The sequence below is a fragment of the Haemorhous mexicanus genome, chromosome 3 (assembly GCF_027477595.1).
Source record: "Haemorhous mexicanus isolate bHaeMex1 chromosome 3, bHaeMex1.pri, whole genome shotgun sequence".
Lineage (NCBI taxonomy): Eukaryota > Metazoa > Chordata > Aves > Passeriformes > Fringillidae > Haemorhous > Haemorhous mexicanus.
In genome coordinates this window covers 22087945-22110588 of record NC_082343.1, presented here as the reverse complement: position 1 = coordinate 22110588, position 22644 = coordinate 22087945, and the positions used below count along the sequence as shown (strand labels likewise).

The following is a 22644-nucleotide window of genomic DNA, read 5'->3' as shown; positions in this document are numbered from 1 at the left end:
AAACAGTATCATACGGGACCCACAGAATAATTTAGGTGAACTGGATGGAACAATAGGAAAGGGGTTAAAAAAATCACATATATTAAACAAATATAAGCAAACAAAAAAAGCATTTTTCCCCAGATCATAAATAGTTTGGGAATTGCTTTTTAGTATTTGTGCTGTATCTTAATATCTATTGCTTTTTGAAAACAGTAAGTTGCCACGGGGATGCTGACACAAATAATTACCTTTCCAAACGTTATCTATGTTGTGTATACACAAAAACAAACAAGTAGTATTTTATAGATGAACAAAAGGAGGGATAAGCATCCTGTGTTATTAGATATGCCTAAAAAATTGTACTTAACAACATTTACCTGTGAGCATACCAGCATCAGCAAGCTCAGCACTGGTGATGGGTACAGTGGGACCATCCGCTTCATATGCTTTCAAAATGTACTTCTCAATTACACCTATGACCCCAGCTGGTTTGTCCCAGGTGACCTCAATGCTGTAACCATTTATACTGTGAGCTCTTGAGGGAGTTGGCACATTTTGTGGAACTGTAGAAGGATAAAATAGAAAATAGAGAAAATGGCAGTTCTAAGGAGACTATTGCCCCTATTCTTCACTTTTAATGGCTGCAGTAAATCAGACTCAACCATTAGCATAAATACAATTTATTAGAGTTGTAACTTTTCAGCATTGATTTAATATGACTGCACATCTTGAGCTATTCAGTTTAAGCTATATTTCAAAACCATCAAAACTCCATCTACATAACATTCCTTCTTGTCTTGTTGCAATTTTCCAAAAACATTTCATGTATCAAACATATTTAAGCATCACTCACAAAGAGAGGAGGTGGATTGTATGCAGCTAACAAGCACAGGCATTATAATAATACAACTGAATGAAGCAAGGCAGTACTGCAACAGAGAAGAGTTTGATACTTATCAGTTGGGTATCTAAGCCACAGAATGCCGCAACTATGAAATGTTTATAAAAATTTCCATTCTATTTTACAGAAGCCCTTAAAAAAATTAAAGCTCTTTCATTTATTTTTCACATCCATATTTTATTTCCACAATGCCATGCACCTTTCTTGGAGCAAAGCAGAGATTTTTAAGGCCTTTTTGAAAAATCCTTTGCCTGATCATTCCATATAACAAAAGAAAAAAACAAAAAAAAAAAAAAAAAGAAAAATTTAAATGTTTAAAGAACTGGAAAACCAAGATCATATATGCATAGAGTTGCTAATAAAAAGAAATCATTCCATTTCCTATAACCTTTAACTATTTCTTGGATATTACAATGCCAAGTAAAGGTCTGGTCAGTAACAGCTTCATCACAGATGACTGCACAAGGGATGCAGAGGAAAGACCCAAGGAACACTATGGCAGGATGATGGATGATGAGTTTGCTGTAGATGCATGTGGACTCCCTTGCCCTGCTGATGATCACTCGCTTTTCTCACCATCAAATGGCCTATTTTTTGGTAATTTTACTGTTTAGTTTCACTAAATATGAATGCAGCCTTTTTTTTAATAAGAAGGGTACCAGGATCAAAAGCACAAAAATACCTGGAAGTTTTGATTCCTCTGTAAAGAATGTGATGCTCTGAGAAAGTGCCTATTACTACAGCAATATATTGATTTCATTAGTTATGAAGTGTATCACAAGGCAAGGTAAGGTAGTGTACAGCAGATGGTCTTCTCATAAGGGATATAACAAAACCAACTCAAAAATAATTAAATAGTGCAATTATTGTCCAACCCCAGGGAACACGGACTGTTCAGTGCTGTGGTCAGCTTGCAAACAAATTTGTGGCAAACCTTACAGTTGTCAGATGGTTGACATGAAAATATGCACGTATTTTGTCCCTTCTGGGCGGCGTGCAAAGCATAGGTTGTATTAGAATGTATCTGCAAGTCCAATATTTATGCACGTATCACATAATTTTTTAAGATGATACTTTGGATGACATATCAAAAGAATGCTCTGCACTGATGGAATGCAATTTGGCTTCAATTTCAAGAAGAGGGAAAGTTAATTAAGTAAAATACACAGAACTGTAAATCTTCAAAATCTTACTGGCTTGATAAAAGTTTGCAACAGCACTGAACAGAAAAGTTTTTAAGTTTTTCTTCATAAGATATATGAAAAATTTGATCTTTAATGTATCATCTTCCTACCCTGAAACCTTCTTCACAAGCCATGCGCTTCTGTTCTAGTAAATATTGCCACATTTTCACACACAATCTATGGACTACTCATTTAAAAAATCCTCATTCAGCAGCATTGAGTAGCACACCCATGTGTGGGTCATTTAAAAAAACAACTTTCACAAGACCTCTTTGTCCCTAGCAGATACCTGGCCTCTTAATTTCCACAGCTTGTGCCTGCTCTCCCAGTATCACCCTCCTCTACACCTGATTTTGTAGCACTAAATTCGATGTAGGAAAATAGAAATTTATTTACTCCAGCCTACTCATGTAATGTGACATTAGACGTGCATGTATGAACACAAATAAATGGTTGCTCTTACTCAGTTAATGCAGCTCAATCCTTTAGTGCCCTTAATTAAATAATCTAATAAATATTTGGAAAATAACTTGAGTTATGAGAAAAAAAGATTTGCCTGAACACTTTACAGCTGATGAGTGTAATCTGGTACCTGTTCAAAACACTAAGCAGTTTTACCCTCTCAGAAACAGTACACAAGGTCCACTAATCAAAATTGTTTTGGTTGGATTATCTCCACTGAATCACAGAACTAGTCACATTGGAAGGGAGCACAGTGGGTCATCTGGTCCCACCTCCCCCTCAAGCAGGGTCATCCTAGAGCACAGCTCTTGAATACCTTCAACCTGACATTCAATATCTTATGAAAAATAAGAACGAGTAAACCTTGAAATTTTATTTACCTGATTCTCTTGTTCGAGCGTGGGTCCACACACTAGATACTGATCCTCCTTCATTTAAGGCAACCACCCTATAGAGGTATTCTTCACAGGACATCGAGAAGGATAGAGGAGGTAAAAGATTAAAAAAAAAAAAACTTTTTATGCTGAACACAGTAATACATTAGTAAAGAATGGAATGAAAATTATGCATTTTATTTAAGGAACCAGTGCACTACCTGTAAATGGTTGTAGAGCACTCTCATAAACACTCTGCTCTTTTCCTCGGTACACAAGGATGGAGTCATTTCCCCTGCAGTTAACAGCACTGTCAGTTGATAGGCATCCATCCAGATTGACTCTGACAGCACTGCTGGACACAGATGCCAAGTTAACGACAGCACCTCGTGTAAATTTAACATCCTTCATGCAACCACCGAAACCTAGCAAACAGTAAGGGATTAGTACCACATAAAGAGCTTCAGTCATTAAGAAACACTTCTGTTCCTTTCAATTCTATATTTTCAACATAAAAGACTGTAATGTGAATATGTTGACTTCCAACATGACATTCTGTCTTCACTTTCAAGACACTAAGCTGGTAAATTCCTGCCTTACTGATCTGCACTTTCACTGTTAGCAATTCCATCCCACAAGGAAATACCTTTCCATTTTCTCTTTCATCACTTCTCACTTTGAAATTATTAGCATAAAAGTGATTCTCTGACTTTTAAAATCAGCTTTCTGCTTCTTGCTGCCATTTTGTTAAATATACATACTCCCTCAAACTGAAAAGAATATCTAGACTAAAATTACAATTAGCTTTAGGAGATCAGATGGAGGGATATCAGTTTTGTCTAACAGGGACATAATTCATGTGCTGTTCATAAACATACTCCAGAAACATAACATCAAACTACTTGTTTATGATAAAAAATTTAAGAAGCTTCATTTCATATTTATTTCTATATATCCATATATTTCTCTGCATACGTGACATTCCTATCAAAATTTCAAATATGTTAAATCAGCTACTTGCACTTACAACACAACTACAAAATTCAGGATGCAGTTGTTAAAATTTTTATATTTATTAAAAATTAATAAATTGATATATAAAATGGGTCTCAAATCTGAGTAGTTGTGGTGCTTAACACAAAACCTGATTAAACAGTAACCAAACTGAAGACTTCAATTCATTTAAGAATTAACTCTGTGAATTAAAAATCCACCTCTCACAAATCAAGGCTTCTCTTTAGCTTTGTGATTTTTTATTTATATCTTATTTATATCTTATGTATTTTATTATTGAAAGATGACAGATCAGAGTAGTATTTGTCCTTATCCACCTGAACTGAGAATCTAATGTCCATACACAGTTCATGCAGAAAGGGGTAATGAAGGTGGACATCCATTTTGAATCATCCTCTAAAACACCTTCTCTCTCCACAACAAACAGAATTTGGCCAAACTGCTCCCTAAAATGTATACATCCTAATTTAATTTCAACTCCTAGTCCACAGTGACTGGCTCAGTTTCTTAGTCTGTCATGGAAGAAAGAATTAGTCCCAGTCCACCCAGGCATCCCAATCATAAGATAAAATGAAGTTGTTTGATTTGCAGTGAGATGCATTCTCGACAATCTATTTAATGCATAATTTTTAGTATCTTTCTAGCTACATTTATCACTATTTGAAGATTCCTCACTGCTATCAGCCAAGCAATACTGTCTGTTCTCAAGTAGCTGCAGAATAAGTAAAGTATTAAAAATTTTCACAAACATTCCTGCCAGGTAGCTTCCTTTTGAAACTCCCAGGATGGCATGTGATGGGTCATGCAAAGGCTCACAGACTCCAGCTAAAATTTCTTAAAGTTGTAACTCACATAGAGATGAGGCAGGAGGAGAACAATATTTATCACTTGTTTGCAGTGGGCAAAACAACATTCCTTTGTTGAAAAATTAACTATCAAGCTGCCATAGATTGAGAAAACTTTTCTAAAAATATTTATTAAATGGGAAGATCTCTACATTCTATCATCTTACCACTACATCATTGTAGTCCTAAACAAAAGTATGTTTTAAGCTATAATAGCTAATCTTGCTCACCTGAACCTACATTTAGGAGTACATAATATTTATCTTCAGACACTCTAAATATAAATTCAAGGCTACCATCTTACTTTGTGGCATTCTGAGAAGGTTTGGTGGGAAAGAAATATTTATTGATGTGCCTTGATATGCACTTCAGACACTTACTTTATATTTAATTTTGCCCTAGATTCTTTGTTCACATATCTCTTTGCTGCAGGAGTTGTGAATGCATCCACTCATGAGGCTGCACCATCTGCTACAAGGCAACACTGACAGGGTATGACTGGCCAGCTCTTTTGGGCCATAAATATTATGCACACAGAACCTGAAGGAAGATTATGTTATATGTGATACCTAGAGCTGGAAGAGTACCTAAAAATATATTCTTGAATTATTCTGTAGCTGTGAAACTAAAAGGCTCCAATACAGCTCACTTAAATCTGCACATTCAGTGTGAGTTCATGTGTTCAAAGCCACTTACTGGATTCCCCACTAATCACTTACTGACTGATACACATTTGTCCACAGTAGCTGAAAAATACCCCATGACTGATGAACAGTTTCACAAGTAATGAAAAAAGCCACCCAAACAGAGCCAGTTTAGTAGACTCTTTTTGACTAGGCTTCCTACAGTAGATCCTTTTGTGGAGGCCATTAGTATCAGAATGCAATTAATGCTTCCTTCTTTTCCCTACAAATTTGATTTGTTCCAGAACAGAAGGGTCACAGTGAGGGCTAAATATATGATCATCTTCCTTCCTTCTGATAATGAGGAAAGCATCATGGCAATTGTAGCCAAAATCCAGTTTTGTTCAGGCATTAATACTTGCTTCGCTTTTTGGATAAGAATTAGTATTGCCCAAAAAAGACTAAGAAACTCTCAGCTGCTTTTCCATGGGACTGTATCCAGATTCATTACAGTGATTTAAGCTATGTTTACTGTCTCCCACTGGTTTTGTATTCAACATCTGCAAGTGACACAAGCTGATCAAGTAAAACAGGTTTCTGTGAACCGGCATTCTCAGATAAAGGTCTGAGATCGTCTGGATGGGCCTCTCACTTCACCATTTCCTACACTCCAGGTCCTCCATCATCAGTCAGATTGCCTCAAGTATCACTAGAAGAATTTTTATAGCATCACAAAAGGATCAGGTCTAAGATAGATGGGTCAGGATAACTGGAAGAGTCACAAGGGGTGGGAGGAAAAATTCATGTTACACATCCATGAATTTAGACTATCAGCAGCAGAATGTCCACCTGGTGCATGACACCAGTTTTCAAAAATGTATGTTCTTCTTGATGTCATCTTACCTTGTTCTAACCCCAGTTCTCTATAAAAACTCTGAATCTCAGGTGGGATTCCTCCTATGTAGACAGGTGAGTTTACTTTCAGCTGCTGAACATGGGGTTCAAGTGCCTGCTCTCTCAGCTCATTCATAGTGGCAGAAATCACAGAGCCCTCCTTGCTAACAGTGACTTCATTCCATTTTCCATCACAATAAGACAGTCCCAACCAGAGGTCCACTTGGGTAAAGACAACGCCAGTTCTTAAGAATATGTTTAATATTCCACTTTTCAGCTCAATCTATACATTTTAAAACAGAAAAAAAAATTTGAAAGAGACGTCAAATACACAAAAATGGCAGAAAGCTGTTTTAAAAAAACATAATTAAGGGAGTTCTGAATAAGATAAAAAAAAGGAGTTTTTTATATTCAGGTTAATACTGTTTACACACAACATGCTAAATACAGTGCATCAGTTAATTCAGAATGAAGGAAAATACATTTTGATTTTTTTGACAAATGACTTTGGCACTAATGTATCTAAAAAGAAAAGACAATGAACAAGACTGTTTTGCTTTTTTTTGAGAATAAGAAAACAGTACTTTATCTATAGATTCATTTTTCAGAGGAATGTAACAAGATAATAAGGAAATGAAATGTCAGACCTGATTAAGATCTTTTTAATTGGCTGGTGAACTCAATTTCAAATTTTTCCAGCATACATTGATTCTTACATTCATACATTTCATCCTTATTCTTCTAAATCTTGTAAGAAAATAATTGGGTTTGTATGTGCTTTTTGAGATTAATGTGCCAATTCTCTAATAGAAATACATTTTACTTAAATTTTTCACTGCAGAAGTTTCCAAACGCTTTACCGCAAGGCTCTTTATCCTAACTGACTCAAACACAAGTAGGCTGAGATTGTAAATTGGCACGTACAGAACACTTAACACTTTGGGGAAGAAGTGGAGGTTGAAAAATATTAATATTTCACAAAAAGACATTTTTGCTTCTATGCAGAAACCTTATTAAGTGAAAGAAAAGCTGCTGATTTAATATAAATCCTTATCACTATTATTGACAAACTGACATGTTTAGTTTACTGATAATATTAATATTACAGTGTTTGTAATTGGATCATATTTCCTGTTAAGGAAATACAGGAAACAGCCCAACTGATGAAAGAACTCTGTGCTTGAATGCCATGGGGAATGTGGATCCTATTCCCCACGCACACTGACTTCTTGCACCTGAGACAGAGGGATTTTCTTTATTTGTTTCTTTGGGACCACAACTTTTCCTATTCCCATAAGTTCAGACCTATTTACAGCTAAGGACTCCACAATACAGGCAAAGGATTGATCATGGCACCAATGCTGATGAGAACAGCTGGAAAAGGCAGCCCATTGGACAAGTCCCTGCTTTTCTTCACTGGTGAGAATTAATATGGAGAACACTGTGCTGGTGTGAAGAAAGCATTCTAGAGGCATTAGCACAGCAGCATGCCAGCAAACCTGCCAGACCTGGGAGCCAGAGAGAGGGCATGGTGTTTGACCCAGGGTCACTACTCAGCACAACCCTCCTCCAATTTACTCATCTTGGCATAGCTTTAAAGCAGGCAGTGAATGATGCTTGTGCTTTTTGTGTTGACCTGGGCTGACACTTTAAATGCCTGAGTGCAGCTAAAGATAGGGGACCACTGCTCAGTTTCAACTCTTCTGTGTGGTGAAAATAGGAAAAAAACCCTAAATCCTGCATAGATCTGAGCACAGGTACTGAGCACAGGTTTATAAAAGCAACAGATAAATAGTTTGCTTTACACAGAATTCTGGGACCACTTTAAAAAAAAGTTAATTTTAATCATTATGATTTTTAATCTGCCCTTTGAAAATATATTATTACTTGAAACCAAAAATACACGAAGATCATATTATTCTGCCAGGTACCTCAGCAGCCACCTCTCAACAGAACCAGATCTTTTATCACAGCTCTAAACCTAAGCAGGTTTCACTTTAATTCTTAAAAGAATGCTTGCTTTTCAGAATTTGGGTTACAGAATTTCATTAGTGCTTTCCTCTGTGTGCACAATTCTCAATTTCATCTACCTAAGCATGTAAGGTTGGAACTAGGAAAGCCAAAGCTTAGCTTGAATCTGGAAGATAAGAGCAGCAAGAAAAATTATTCCACAGTCCCAATAGCACATTGTGGTATCTCTCTAAGACTGAAACAGGGAAAAAACTCTGATTAATAATGTTATTAATGACCTGGGCAGTAGAATGGGATTTACTCCCACTGAGTCTGCAGTAGGTAGCAAAGGGAGCTGCCATTGGTATCCTAGACATATAAATCAGCTTTGAAGAACAGTACTGAGTGAGATGGATCACAGACTGAACACTGGCCACCAATGCACCCTCAAAATGATAAGGACAAACTAGCACTGGGCTAGGTTAGAAAAAGGTGGGCAGGGGTTCCAAGGAGATAATTCTTCCCCTCCAATGATCCTGTATAAGACCACGTCTGGACCACTGTTGTGGACACTTTGGTAAGTGAAAGACATTGCAGCACACCAGAGTGAATCCAGTGGAGGGACACCAAGCTGGTCAGTGGTTGGAGTACCTTGCATACGAGCGGAAGCTGAAAGGACAAGGTTTGTCCAGTCTAAGAGCAAATGAGAAGAGAACTTCGTTGTTCCTCTGCCTTATGAAAGGATGGAGAGAAGACAGGCCCAAGACTTTTCTCAGAGGCTCATTGTGAAAGGATGAGAGGTAAAAGACAAGTTGTAACAAGAAACAATAAGAGATCAGGGCAGGTTTCTTTGGGTGTTTTTATTTTTTTCCTATAATGAGGATGGTCAAAGACTGTAGAATTTGGAAAGCTGTGGACTGTCCACCTGTACTACTCAAACAGAAAATGCCTGAAGCAACCTTATCAAACATAAGCTGGTCCTGATTTTAGCAGAGATTTGGAATAAATTACTCCAAAAGGTCCTTTCAACTTAAATGATTTTGTGGTTCTGTATTGCACTTCTCTGCAGGAGCCAGTCCCTGCCTCACTCAATCTGCTTATAAACATGATTTTGAAGATGAAAGGAATACCCAGACATAGCTCTGAGAAACAAAACAAGTACTATAGGGGCTGCATTACAGGCTGAATGACACTTTGCTAAACCTGCCATACAGAACAGTCTCAACCAATGTAGAACAAGAAAAGTGATCGTGGCTTTAGCTCCTTTGAATTGCAAAGTCTTCCTCAGATTCAGAAATATCAGCAGACAAGCAATGGACTTCAAAAAACTTGTCAAGGACAGGCAGTCTTTGAGCCCTTTGAAAGAAAAAGTACATGGCACTTCTGCTGATATCTGCAGTCAATCACTCCAGTTCAAAATCTAGCACAGTTCAGACCTGCTAGCCAGAGAGTAGAGGCCTAAGCACAGACTCCTCAATAGCCTCCTCAGTCAGTCACTCTAATGGAAAGGAAATGAGAATGTTTTCCTGACACCTAACAGAGAGAAATTACCGCTAATCAACAGGAATATCACCCTTACTCTCATGTTAGTACCAATCACTTCTTTACTAGATTTTCCAACTTGAGTTCTCAAAATTTCACATTCCTCCTTAGCTCCATCACAAGTAACATTTTCATCTTGCACACTTGTTATTTTACTTCATGCAGCTATTGAAAAGTGCAACTCTATGGAAAAAGTTCTTGCAAGACTTTTTTCTCCATTGCAGCTTTGCAGAACCAAATAATCAGCCACAATGTCTCAGGAGCCAGTTACTGGTATTGCATAGAAATCTGCTAGTGCTTTTGCTCTGGTGAAGTGGTCAGCATCAAAAATCAGTCAAGCAAACTTTATCAGCAGCAGTAAAATCTTTTTGTCAAATAAGCTCATGAGGAATCACATGCCAGAGTGAGAGCTAGTGATTCATACTAGTATAGCTGGTCACAGTTTGCTTGTAATTATTATGCCTGGATCCAAAGATAATCAGAACTGACTGGCTTGAGTTAATTCTCAGGGCATGGAAGTCATGGAAGAAGTGACCTTTTATGCACAGCACCTTTCAAGACATCATTTTATTCTTGGGCAGAAGAGGAGAAAGACTCTTTGGCGGTTTGGTAGCAGTCCAGCTGTGTGTGTAGCTGCAGTCATTCCCAAACTATAAAGCTAATAAGAGAGCTGTGACCTATGCAAAGGGAAGGGTCAGGGAATACCTGGCACTCAGGCTAAGTGGTATAGCTCAAAATCTGTTTTGCTGTGCAAGTGTCTCCTGACCAAAGCTCCTAACAAAGACATCGTAGCTCATGCGCAACAAGCTACACCCCTCATTTTCACTTTCTATTAACCTCCTCTTGTGAGATCAAGTGTACAGAGAAGCCTTCTGTCATCATTATCTATGAGCAAAACACAAAGCTGAGAGACTTGGAAAAGCATGCACATACTCATTCTCTCTAAAATTCCTCATCTTAAGGCTATGGAGATGTTGAGGTCATGATTAAAGTTAGATAAAAGAAATTTACCTGAATTGGGACAAATGCTAAGAAAATTTCTAATTTTCAGAGCTAAAAATACTGTAAATATAAAACTGCCAAAAATCTGGAAGTTTGGAACGAAAAGGAAATTATTTTGTCTAACTACTTTGTGCTTTTGACTCCACTTTTGATTTAGTAAGTCAAGTCCCCTTTTTCCTTTATAGTCAGAATATATTTTCTCATATTTCACAGAGCAAGAGAGAGGGAACAAGACTCACCTACTACCAGAACCTCCAGGAGAACCCTGTGAATACTCTTCACATAAATAGTGCCCCTGTGCTGTGAATTACACACATACAACCCTTTTTTAGGGTGGGACAGTAGCATACATGTAACATCTTATGTGACTGGCTCATGATCCCGGCCATTACTTCTGGGCAAAATTAAAGTAATAACTGTAATTAGCAAGACTTGCTATAGGTAGTCATGATAATTTTTTAACTAAGGCTGCTTTAAAAAGAAGAAGCAATAAGTTCTAGCAGAATTCAAAACCCAGGAAAAAATTATCTGCTGGGAAAGCCAGTAGTATAAAAAGTAAATATGGAGTAAGTTATAATTGACCTGAAAAGGAGGAAAATATATTTATATGGTTTAGGTCAGAAGTTTAAAAGAGAAGGCCCATTAGACATAATGCCACACAATAAAACAGGTTGTGACATGACAGCCATTAGCAAAGCAGCTGCATAATAAGAAATAAATAAATAAATTCAATAAAAGTGCAGAAAGAGCAAATTGGGTCATAGAGAATAACAATGCTCTCAAAAATCTCTGAAAATAATTTATTGCTTCCTGGAACAACTGAAAAAATGTATTTTTTTCCATGTCATCCTCCGTAATACCTACTAGTTGGTGCAAGGATATTTGACCCACTAAGCAGTGGTGACCACAGTCTAATTATACTCAAAATCCTTGGTAAAGAAAAGTATGAAAATTCAGAGTCACATGGCTAATAAAAGAATTTGAAAAACTAAACCAAACATATTAAAACTTAAACAACATATTATTGAAGCACAAATAATTCTGAGCATAAACATTCTTATTTGACAGACACCAAAAAGAAGGTTCATAGGCACTACCTCACAAATTTGCCTGATACAGAATTTGGGAAACTTCCTCTACAGTGTTGGGAAAATGGTGACAGAGATGAGGTGGAATTAAGCTGGAACTAACTAATTTCTGCCTGTTCCAAGTCAAAAGAAACAAAAAAATAGGGATTATAAAAATAAACATATACCTTAAAGAGAAAGTTTTATGAGGAGACTAGACAATTTCCATTACAGCCTTTTTGATTGATTCTGTTTTAGTATGAGAACTGGGAAAATAGGTAAACTTTATGCTTTCCTAGAAATTAAGTGAAAGCTTTTAATACATGCATTTTATTCTCTTTTCTAATCACTTCTAATCCAGTTAGGACAATAATTCTGCTTTTCATACATTGATATCTTTCTTTTTTATGACATAGAAAACAACAGTAACTTAACAATTAGCATCTGTTAAAGAATTTTAGCTCCATTATAGTGTGCTGTGCAAAGCATTTCAAAACTAGTAAGACATGAAAATAACTTATGATTTGAAATTTCTTTCTGTGCTAGTTTTGCTTTTGTGGAGAAAACTTACAGGTCATGTCTGAATAGAGTTAATCGTATTTTTGAACTTACTGCAAGATAATCTGGGCCATCTTTATTGTAAACAAACAAAAGCAACCCATTCAGTTGATCTGTTCTGAATTTGAATGAGATCTCAAATTCCAGTCCACCACTGAAAACACCTGAATGCAGCTCCAGGAACCCTTGAAAGAAGGTGAATGCATACATAAGTTAATTAAATAAGTAAACTGGTTCAAGAAATCAAAAGTAAAATCTAGGTGCTACTTTATACTCTGACATGAAGAACTCAGGCTTCAAAATTATAGCTCACAACTTCATCACTCAGCTTTGATGACAGATATCAATAATGTACTGCAAGAAACCAAATCAGAATATCCTAATTTTTTTTTTACCTGGCCCTTTTTTTGTTGTTGTTGTTGATGGGCATCTTTTATGCCCCTACAAAAGTTAAAATTCCCCTTTCAGACACACACCCAAACTGCATATAGTTACAGCAGCACCATCTGCAATTCCTCTTCCATGCAGCAACCTTCTGTCAGCCAAGAGACACAATTTTAAACCAACAGAAATAATCCCATATCGCTAAAGCTGCCTTGAAAAGCAGATCACTGCAACACTTTTGACACAACCACCTTCTCGATTATCTCAATAACATATTTGGATAGAGCAATAGCACAGCAAACTACCTCTGCCAAGAAAATGTGCTCCTTTTGAGAGTCCAATGGGGCATCCTTCCCAAACACGGTAGACATTGTTTTGTTCTTCAGCGTTCTGCCAGTTCAAAGATTCCCAGTTCTCATAGGGAGTATGCACTTTTTTCAAAAATATGTCACTGAGACAGCCCACAAATCCTTTCTGGACTATCCTCTTCATCCCTGCAAAAAGGAAATTATTTTTTAAAGTTGAACACCTGCAACTAAACAGAGGTATTTATTTACATGTTTTCTACATGCTGTCCCTACCATATACATCCATGCGTGCACAGAAAACCAGCCACCAATCAGGTCATAAATCTGGCCTCCAAGCTAAATCCCGATTTCTGAAGGGGTCTAATCACTAAAGACAGCACCTACTGCTATGTAGCTGAAAAATATTAGACTTTTTGAGATTTTCGCATACAGGTAATTTCAAATCAACAGCATAAATCTACTCTATGAAGATCCAAAAAAGCTTTCTTTAAACAAAACAACAGTTCTGAAGAAAGGCACACATGTGCTGAGTAGGAAGCAATTGGTGAGGCAGAGAAATACAGGTTAAGAAGCTTCATCAGGAAGTTTTTCCTTCCTTTTTTGTATTAAAAAAACCCAAAATCAACTACACATAGCTGCTACCCCCTCTTTATTATTGGGGGCAAAATTTCAAATCCGTTTTTATAGGTGCCCTTCTCTTTAATGGTATTTATATTCAGTCTCATTTTGAATATATAGCTGGCGTTTTTGAGAGAGGCATCCTGGATTGCTTTGTGAACCAATGCTTTAGAAGAACAGACGCATGCATTTCTGGTTTTAGTGCAGTGAAATAAAGAAGGAAAAAGGAAGCTGAACTCTAGTGTACCCCACATCAAGTCAACTAGATTTCACGCCAGAGGCAGAAACACAAACTTAATAAACAATTTGGCTTTCAGATTAATACAAAAAAAAACAATTTCTGGATATGAATTCACTGAAAACAGCTGATTGTATACTTACATAGACAGTCATCTCAGTCATCTGATGGCAGTTTATACATTTGGCATATATACTAAGTATATTTATGAAAACTTATGCTTATTGATTCTTCAAGAAGCCAGATATGATCCAGCTCCTCACAAATTCTATATCTGTAAAATACAGGTATATTCATACACCTCTGAAGGATACAAACTCCCACCAAAAGGCCAGCATGTTGTATCCCTGCATCAAACTGGGATGCATAACCACGTGCTTAAGCTAATACAAACAATTTACATTGGTATTTTGGAATGAATTTGTGTAACTGTATGTAAAACATGCCCATAAGTTTCACACTCATACCAGTTCTGTGTACAGTATCCATTAAAATGTACACAGACCTCATAAGCTGTTTTAATGCTGATGAAATCAACTATATAGAGATTTCAGTCTATCCCAAAGACAAAATTTTAGAAACTGTACAGACTTGTTTATCATACTTACCTTCATCCTTTCTTACAATAGCATAACCCTGTGGAAGTCCTCCAACAAAAACACCTGTGTTCTCTCCAATAATGGTACTGCCACTAGTTGCTAAGGAAGAACCTGAACAAAATCATTTATTATTCACATAATGCTTTCAACAGATTTTCAACTCAATAACAAAATACTGGTATTTTATAAAGAGGCTAATGTGACACAATAGTCTAAGAGTTTCATAATACATATCCAGGAAATATTTACAGCTCTATTTAACAACAGGAGATCAACACAATTATATTCACAAGCACAAAAAGAGACTTAGTATTCAATTATCAAGGATTCACTGTGGAGAGATCCCTCAGATGAACAGACAAACCAGTAATGACAAAACAATCAAAAAACTGAATGAATTTTTTCCTGTATAGGTGACCACAGGTAGTGAAAAAGCAAGTGAGCAATATCCTTAGTAATACCAAAGTTGTTTAAATGAATTGATTACCTGTGAACTGCCCATCCACTGTGATGTTTCCCAGAGCTTGAATTCTTGTAGCAATTAGTTGGTGCCAACTGTTATCATTATACACTTTTCCACCATCATTAGTAGGAGTGACCGCTACTGCAGATCCCTTTTTATTAACAGAATAATCTGATTTAGAATCTTTTGAAGGTAATATTTAGATAAATATCTTACTCTTTTATAGCAATTTATAGCCTATTACATCTAAAAAAAAAGACAGCAGTCCTATGTTTAACTTCCTTTGGACTGGTGAATGATATTTAGGACTTATTTAACCTTCTAAATTTAAACACTAAATTTAACCTTCTCAAATAATAAATGAAGGATCAAGCATCCAGTTCAGTGTCTATTAAAAACAGAAAATCCTGTGTAGTTCCCCTGACAAAGACAAGGATGAGGCACAAATTATTGAGAGTCATGTCAATCAGATTTTATATTTTTATTCCTTTTTTTTTAATTATGTCTCTATTTAACTACTTCAAGGATTGCTGTGGCTGTGAAGTTTGATGGCCATGGTTCAATGTGCCATCCATGGAGAGCAGCTGCATATCAGGATTGTTAATTGCAGCACCTGTCCACATGAAGGGATCCAAAAGAGGGGTGCATGTGTAGCACAGTAGATGCATTTTCTCTCCATGTTAACCTGGTATCAGAAGGACTAAAATGTCTAGATGAGAAAGTACCATACATTTATGAGGGTAAAAGGTCATACCAAGAAATCCAGAAAAACAGAACAAAGCAAAAACATCCTCAAAACAAAACCTAAAACAACAACAAAAAAACCCAAATAGACAAATAAAACTAAGTAAGAAAAATCCCAAAAGGTCGTCATTGAGGTTGCTTTTATGGTACAAGGGATGCTTGCAAAAATGTATTTAAATTTAATGAGAATTTTTACCTGATTTTAATAAAACAAATAAAAATATGACATGAAGGGGTGAATTTAAGGACATCTATTACATATGCAGACAAATCTTTTCTGAATTGCTGAGTAAGAGGAGTGTAATAGATGCAGTTACCAAACTAAATCTCAAGAATGCAAAGAACCAAACAAAATATCACATAAATTAATATAATGATGTAATAAAAATAAAATTAATATATTTCAAGAATTTTCTTGATATTTATATCCAAATAGTCATCTAACTTCTTAATAATTCCTAGAAGATTGCCTCAGGACTTTATATCATTTCTAAACTACCTGCGAACTCAACATTATTCTGCTGAATTCACAAATGAAAATTGTCTTGTACAGCAGGCAACTACTGATAGAAAAATGTTTCTTTATATAAATACTGTGCTATAATCTCAACCACTGCAGTTACTTTATGGCTTCAGAAAACAATTTCCAAAAAGGACCTAAATGAAAAATTTGGTTCCTTATAATTTGGGGGCCCAGCTTATAACTTTGCAGCAGCAAGCCAGACAGTTCAACAATTTTTTTTCCAGATCTTCTAGTATTATTTTTGGTCCAAGGATCTTAGAATTACACACATGGAGAAAAGCTGTTGAAAGCTGTAGAAAACAACCACCTATTTTGATTAATACTAAAAACCTCTTATTAAAATTTAGTATTCTGTCTTTATTGATGTTCATCCATTAGAAATTGCATTTTGGCACACAGACTTATGAACCCAGTACACATTTAATATTTAGCATCGGGGACTGTCATTGTGTATCCTATGCATCAAAATATATATGTGATGTGCACATATGTACACAGTTAAAGAAAAAATTATTTCCTGGGAATATTTACAGCACGTTTCCAGCTCCATTCAGCCAACATCTTGGTACTGAGTAGTTTTGGAGAGCAGTCCCTCTGCCCCCTAATAAGAATACAAAGCTATATATCCTTACATCCTAATGGCACTTTCTCATATACTATTTTTTATTGTCTTCTCTCCTATTTCAACATTTTAATATTTTACAAACACACACATTTCATTATCGTAGTTTAATAATTAAAACCAGAACTGGTGTCATGCCCAATTAATGTGCCCTGGTAGCATGCCCATTAGTTTTTCCATTAGTGAATTCAACAATACTAATGGGATTACTAGCATGGGATGCTAATTGGGCGTGACATAAGAAACTGGCTTACTTCTTAGCATACCCTTGCTAATGATGAAATTAATGAGCATTTTATTAAATGCTGTCTCATCAAAGTGTACTTAGTTAGCGTTAAAATTGTTACAAACGATGCTGCATTCTAAAGATCAGGTGCCTGAATAAGTGGTTCTTCATATTATGTTCAGCAACAGTCTACAGCATTAACAGTTTTATACATCAGAAACCACATTTATTTGTAACCAATTCAATCTGGGACCACACAAGCATATGTGCTAACCTGTGCCTAATTTTGGAGGGAAGGAAGGTAGAAGACAAAACAAAGTGTTCAGGGTTCAGCATGTGCTGCACTGGAGAGGCCTTTTTACACTTTTTCCAGAACTACTGGAGTCACTCTGGGATCACATTCAAACAGCCTGTGCAAGATGGCTAGTCACGGATTTTGAAAATCACATATTTTGAAATCTGAATTGTTTTGCTATTCCATACAGTAAGTCTTAATATTTGGTTGCTGTCAATAATAACTAAGTAAATATAAATTATTCTGTCATACTGATATTTACATCGAAAATACAAAAAAAAAAATCACAAATATGAATCTTCAGAGATACTGTCTCAGTTGCCAAAATCTGAATGCAAAAACACTTTTCCCAGTGAAGTTCTTTCAATGCTTAAACTCCTACTACTAAGAAGGCAAACAAGTAGTGAAGTTTTGCCAGTGCCAAGAAGGAAGGTCTAGATGGGATGCATAGCCAGGTATTATCCATCTTTCTTCCTTTTATTTTGTGGAATAAAACCTCACCCTCAGACTGTGCCTAATGCTTTGGCCTCTCCATGACAAGAACAACAAACAAGGTAACACACACAGGAAAGTATTTGGTGTTCTTCCTTTTTGCCATAAAATTTAGTAAATGAATCATCTTCTAAAATGGAAGAGCTGGATACAATTCCCTCCACCCTGTGAGAAGAATCTCAGTCTATCCTCAGGCTGTCCTAATCACTTAGGAAAAAAGGTGCTCTATGTTGGGCTTATATTTCCACTGTAACTTATTTCACTTGGTAAAAGATATTCAGTGCTTCCCTGGGAAAAAAATAAATTACCTGTAGCCACTGAAAGATAACCATAAATTTAGCTGGAGCTGATTGAGTAATTTAGGTGTAGATGTATAGACAACACGATAAGAAAAAAATCCACAGACAGCTGAAGCTTTACAGACACTCTGAGTTTGGAGGAAGCTCTATGGAAAAATTTGATTGTTCCAAAAACACTAAGGAAAACATCTGTTCACAAAAAACCTCATGTTTCCTGGACCATGGGTAGAAATCCAGAAAGAATAGCAGTAAAACAATTAGGAAGGAAAAAAGAGCAGTTGCACAGCACAAAAGGGAGACAAAAAGGAACGGTCAGACAACAGCCAGATGAATGGTGGTGTACATGGAGCTCAGAGAAGTATGAATGGACATGAAGAAAAGGATTTGAAATTAACACTTAGCGAAGGAAGAAGCGAGGCTGCTGAAGGCTCCCCACCAGGAGGACTTGGCAGGACCATCCCCAGAGCAGACACAACAAAGAGAGAACGCGCGGCTGATCATGAGCAAAGATACGGCCCAGCATCCCGAAAGGGACTGAGGGTACAAATAATTAACCTGCCACAGGTCACAGCTGGAAGGGAGCACAGAATATTACACCACACTGCTGCAGATAAAAAGCTGCAGAGACACAATTGTCATCAAAAAGAATGTTAGCAATTTCTCAGAGAAGAGCATAAAGGAAGGGCCATAAATGTTTACTGTATATGTCATGACTATAATTAAAGACAACAATGCCTCTAACGTGGCTAAGATGCCACATGATGTCAATAAGAAGTAATAAAGCATTTGCACACTAATGCAGACTGTGATGCACAAACGAAAGATGAAGAAATGCTGCTACAGTACAGGATGTCTGACACTGTAGGAAAGGAATAGCAAATCATGGCAAAAGAAAAAAAGAAACAAACTATGACAAAGAAACAAATGTAAAGACAGTAAGGTAGCACAGCATATTAGGGATACAGAAGACTGACATTTTTTGATAACTGGATTTTCAGAGGTAAAAGAAAAGGTTTCTACACAAAACACTTTGATGTAGGCCACTGTACCCTACTTTTGAATCTGAGAATGTACAGGAATCTCTTCCACATTATTAATGAGAAATTAGAAAGTATTAGCTTTCAAGATAGTAAATCAACTATTAAGACCTACACTGCTCCTGGATGCCTTGAATGACAGCTTTTTTTTTTTTTTCCCTCTAAACAGCAATTGAAGCACTGAAGCAGCACCATAGGCTATTCATAAGAGGAAACTATTGAAGTCATGAGCCTAAAAATCAGCATGGAAGAGTTGCCTGATTCAAATGAAACAAAAAGATAAAGAAAGATACATTCATAAAGAAGTAATCTGTTAAAATTCAGGACAGTAACTGTTGAAAATATTACATGAACTGAGAGGCTCTAAGGACTGAATATGAGACCTGCTGGGTTTTTTTACAGATAAGAGACAGGTGAAAAAGGAGGGGAAAAAATTAAAGCCCCAAAGCAGCCACTCTTCCATCTCTCCCCCTTCCCATTCCCTCAATACTGTGGATCCAAACAAATAAAATACCTTCTTAGGGAATGATCTAAACAAGCTGACATAAAGCTACTTTAAAAGAAGCAGATCTGAAAGACAGACTAGGAATACTATTTGAAGAATTAAAATGTCAGCTGAAAGACAGCCACTCCAATTAACCATCAAACAACAATGAAAAAATCTAAATAAACCTCAGAAGATCTTGCAAAAGAAATAAAACTTTCCTTTCAGTTAAAAGAAGGTATGAGTGTAAGAGAGCAAAAACAGAACTAGTCCCTATTAAAATGTTTATGAGGACAATATTAACAATATTATATTGGGCCCCAAAATCTGTAGTACACAGTAAGATAAAGCCTGTGTGTAAATTCTGTAGAATTAATAGAAATGTGTATCTTGGGCTTAGTAGCAGATTTAATGTTTCCTAGCATTGGGATCACATACAAGCCTGCCTCTGTGCAGCATCTTGCTGCTTCTATAGGTACTCCAAAGCTGAAGGTGATTTTCACTCCTGCACAGCACCTCCAAGTGGTCACAGAGTGACTGTGGCAGAGCTCAGGAGGCAACAGTGGGTGAGAAAAATCTGATAATTATTTACAGTTTCTTGCATATTTATTAAATATAAGTGAGGCAATAAGGTTTTTAATTCCTTAAGGATATCCAGTTTTGGGGTGCCCAGAAAACATAAAATAGCCAAATGCAAGGCATTGTTGCCTTATTTTTTATTTTGTTGCTACTTCCCTCATTATTTATATTTTTGCATAATGGTGACATGCTGATCTCTTAAGGAGAACAGTCTCAAGAAGGGAGGCTTAAAAATAATTGACTAACATTATATAAACTTACTAACTAATTCAAAACTTACTTCTGCACAACTTTGAAATCTTGTTAATTTAAGCTGTAGTGGTGTTTAGTGGCACTGACAAAAAGCTCCACTCATAAAAATGCAAAAAAATCTTATAAATCTTATATTGTGGCATTCACAACAAAAAAGTGCAAAGATTTAGTATTTCAGTTTTTCTCTCCTCAAAATCTCTTCTTACCTATGGATTCTGAGAAGCAAGTAAGCCTGTATCAATTAAATTTTAAAAACAAACAAACAAAAATCAGCCCGAAACCAAAACAAAACAAAAAATCCCCAAGGATAAGCATGTAAAAAGTACAAGGGTAAATGATATAAGCTATTTTTATAGGATCCTGCCTTTTGTTGTACCTGTGGATCAAAAAGAAAGTAAGGACGCCCACTCCTCAGCTGCAGTGCAATGTACTCCTCCTGATTGCCAGGTGATGCAGAGAAAAAAATCAAACCATCGGGCTCTTGGGTTCTAAATTTCACTTTAATACCTGGTTAGACAAAAAAGCAAGTAGATGGTTAATGCCAAAAGTGGTTCTTGCAAGACAGAACAAAAATTTACGAATAAAGTATCATTTTAAAAACAGCAGCAACATTGCAAAGCAAAATCATGGAAGCTGTGTTCACCTAAAACCCCTGCTAGATATTGCAGGAGAAATTTTACTAATCCAGACTGAGGCAGCCCTTGAGAGAAATTTCTGTGAGCCCTTATTCATCTCTAAAAAAGATATGCAATTGTGACTAATGTTGTTTAGTAACTTCTTTCTTATGAAAATATAATTTAGATATTAGCACAGTATTCTTATAGTTGATGTTTTACATGTGGATTTTCAGTTGTCACTTAACATTTCAATAGGTAAAGCAGAAATGAGGATTCTGCATGCAAGGATTTGTAAGAAGAATAGCAGGGTTTTGGTTCCAAAAGATATATGTATGTGTTTATATGTAACTTTTTATATATATTCTTTTATAAACATCATATCTAAATACACAAAGAACACACGGAAAAGAAGTAGTTTTCCAACAAAAAATTGGAAATATCCAAAGGAGTAATGGATGAACTGAGCTTCATTAAGAACTTTCCAGATCATTATCAATAGTCCTCCATTTAGTTTCTGATAAATTCCCTGGTGTGTTGTAGAGCCATGCCTTTCCTGCACCAATTTTTTGCCAAGGGAAATGAAAAGGCAGTAACAGCAACACCCACCTATTCTATGCACTTCCATGACATTTCTGTATAAGGTGCTTTTACAGAACAAGGTAAGTAACTGGGTTTTACCCAACTCTACCAAACTACCCAGTATTTTCCCTATTTTATGTCAGGCAGAAAACAATAAATTACTAAAGTTTTTATTGCAGACAGCACCTATATTAAAAAAATAAAACTCATAATTCTGACACACATTCATATTAGATTATGCTTGTTAATTACCTGTACCTGAAAGAAATATCCTTTGGCCTCTCTACCTAATTGCATACAATGTTTTCATGTAAATTACATGATGCAGTCACAGACACAAAACAATGAAAATCAGTCCTGCTATTAAAACACCTGCAAAAAGCAGTTGCACACAAGTAGCTCCCTGCACGTCGAAAAACTCAGCCAACAGTGTCCCTAGTTAAAGAAAAGCATAGCTTTGCCTGGCTCAGAAATGAGCACTTGCAATACTGTGAGCTTCCAGGTACTTCCAGCTGCAGTATCTGCTGGAGAGGCTGAGACTGATGGCCTCTAATCCCAGCAATGGGAGCACAGTTAATTTAACAAGCTGCCAGTATTTTTATGAAGCTGCCAAAAGACATTTCTGAAGACCAGAAGATCCCTCCTCACACCTGATGCAGAAGGACAAACACAAACAAAATAATTTAGTTTCTGCAAAAACACCATACACTCTTGTATAATATTGTGTTATATCGTAGATATGCATTCTTGTATAATATTGTGTTAGAAAATGTAAATTAAATGGTTCATAGCTACAAAATTGCAGTAATTACAGAAGTTTTCAATTGTTATGCAGAAGCCTTCTTTTTCTTCGGACATTTAAGAATCCTGCTTGTAGAGAGGCTACA

The 22644-nt window shown here is 36.3% G+C and overlaps 1 protein-coding gene across 1 annotated transcript in view; it reads right to left on the bottom strand.

The window, feature by feature from the left end:
- The window catches only part of USH2A (usherin), a 373434-nt gene that overhangs the window by 224098 nt on the left and 126692 nt on the right, over window positions 1–22644 (bottom strand). Inside the window, exons 21-29 of the mRNA XM_059841048.1 lie at window positions 20938–21068; window positions 15033–15159; window positions 14551–14656; window positions 13088–13266; window positions 12453–12583; window positions 6289–6562; window positions 3125–3328; window positions 2910–2990; window positions 360–545 (exon numbers count right to left, since the gene is read on the bottom strand). Of these exons, the coding sequence (XP_059697031.1) occupies window positions 360–545; window positions 2910–2990; window positions 3125–3328; window positions 6289–6562; window positions 12453–12583; window positions 13088–13266; window positions 14551–14656; window positions 15033–15159; window positions 20938–21068 (1419 nt within the window). The remainder of the gene's footprint in view (window positions 1–359; window positions 546–2909; window positions 2991–3124; window positions 3329–6288; window positions 6563–12452; window positions 12584–13087; window positions 13267–14550; window positions 14657–15032; window positions 15160–20937; window positions 21069–22644) is intronic.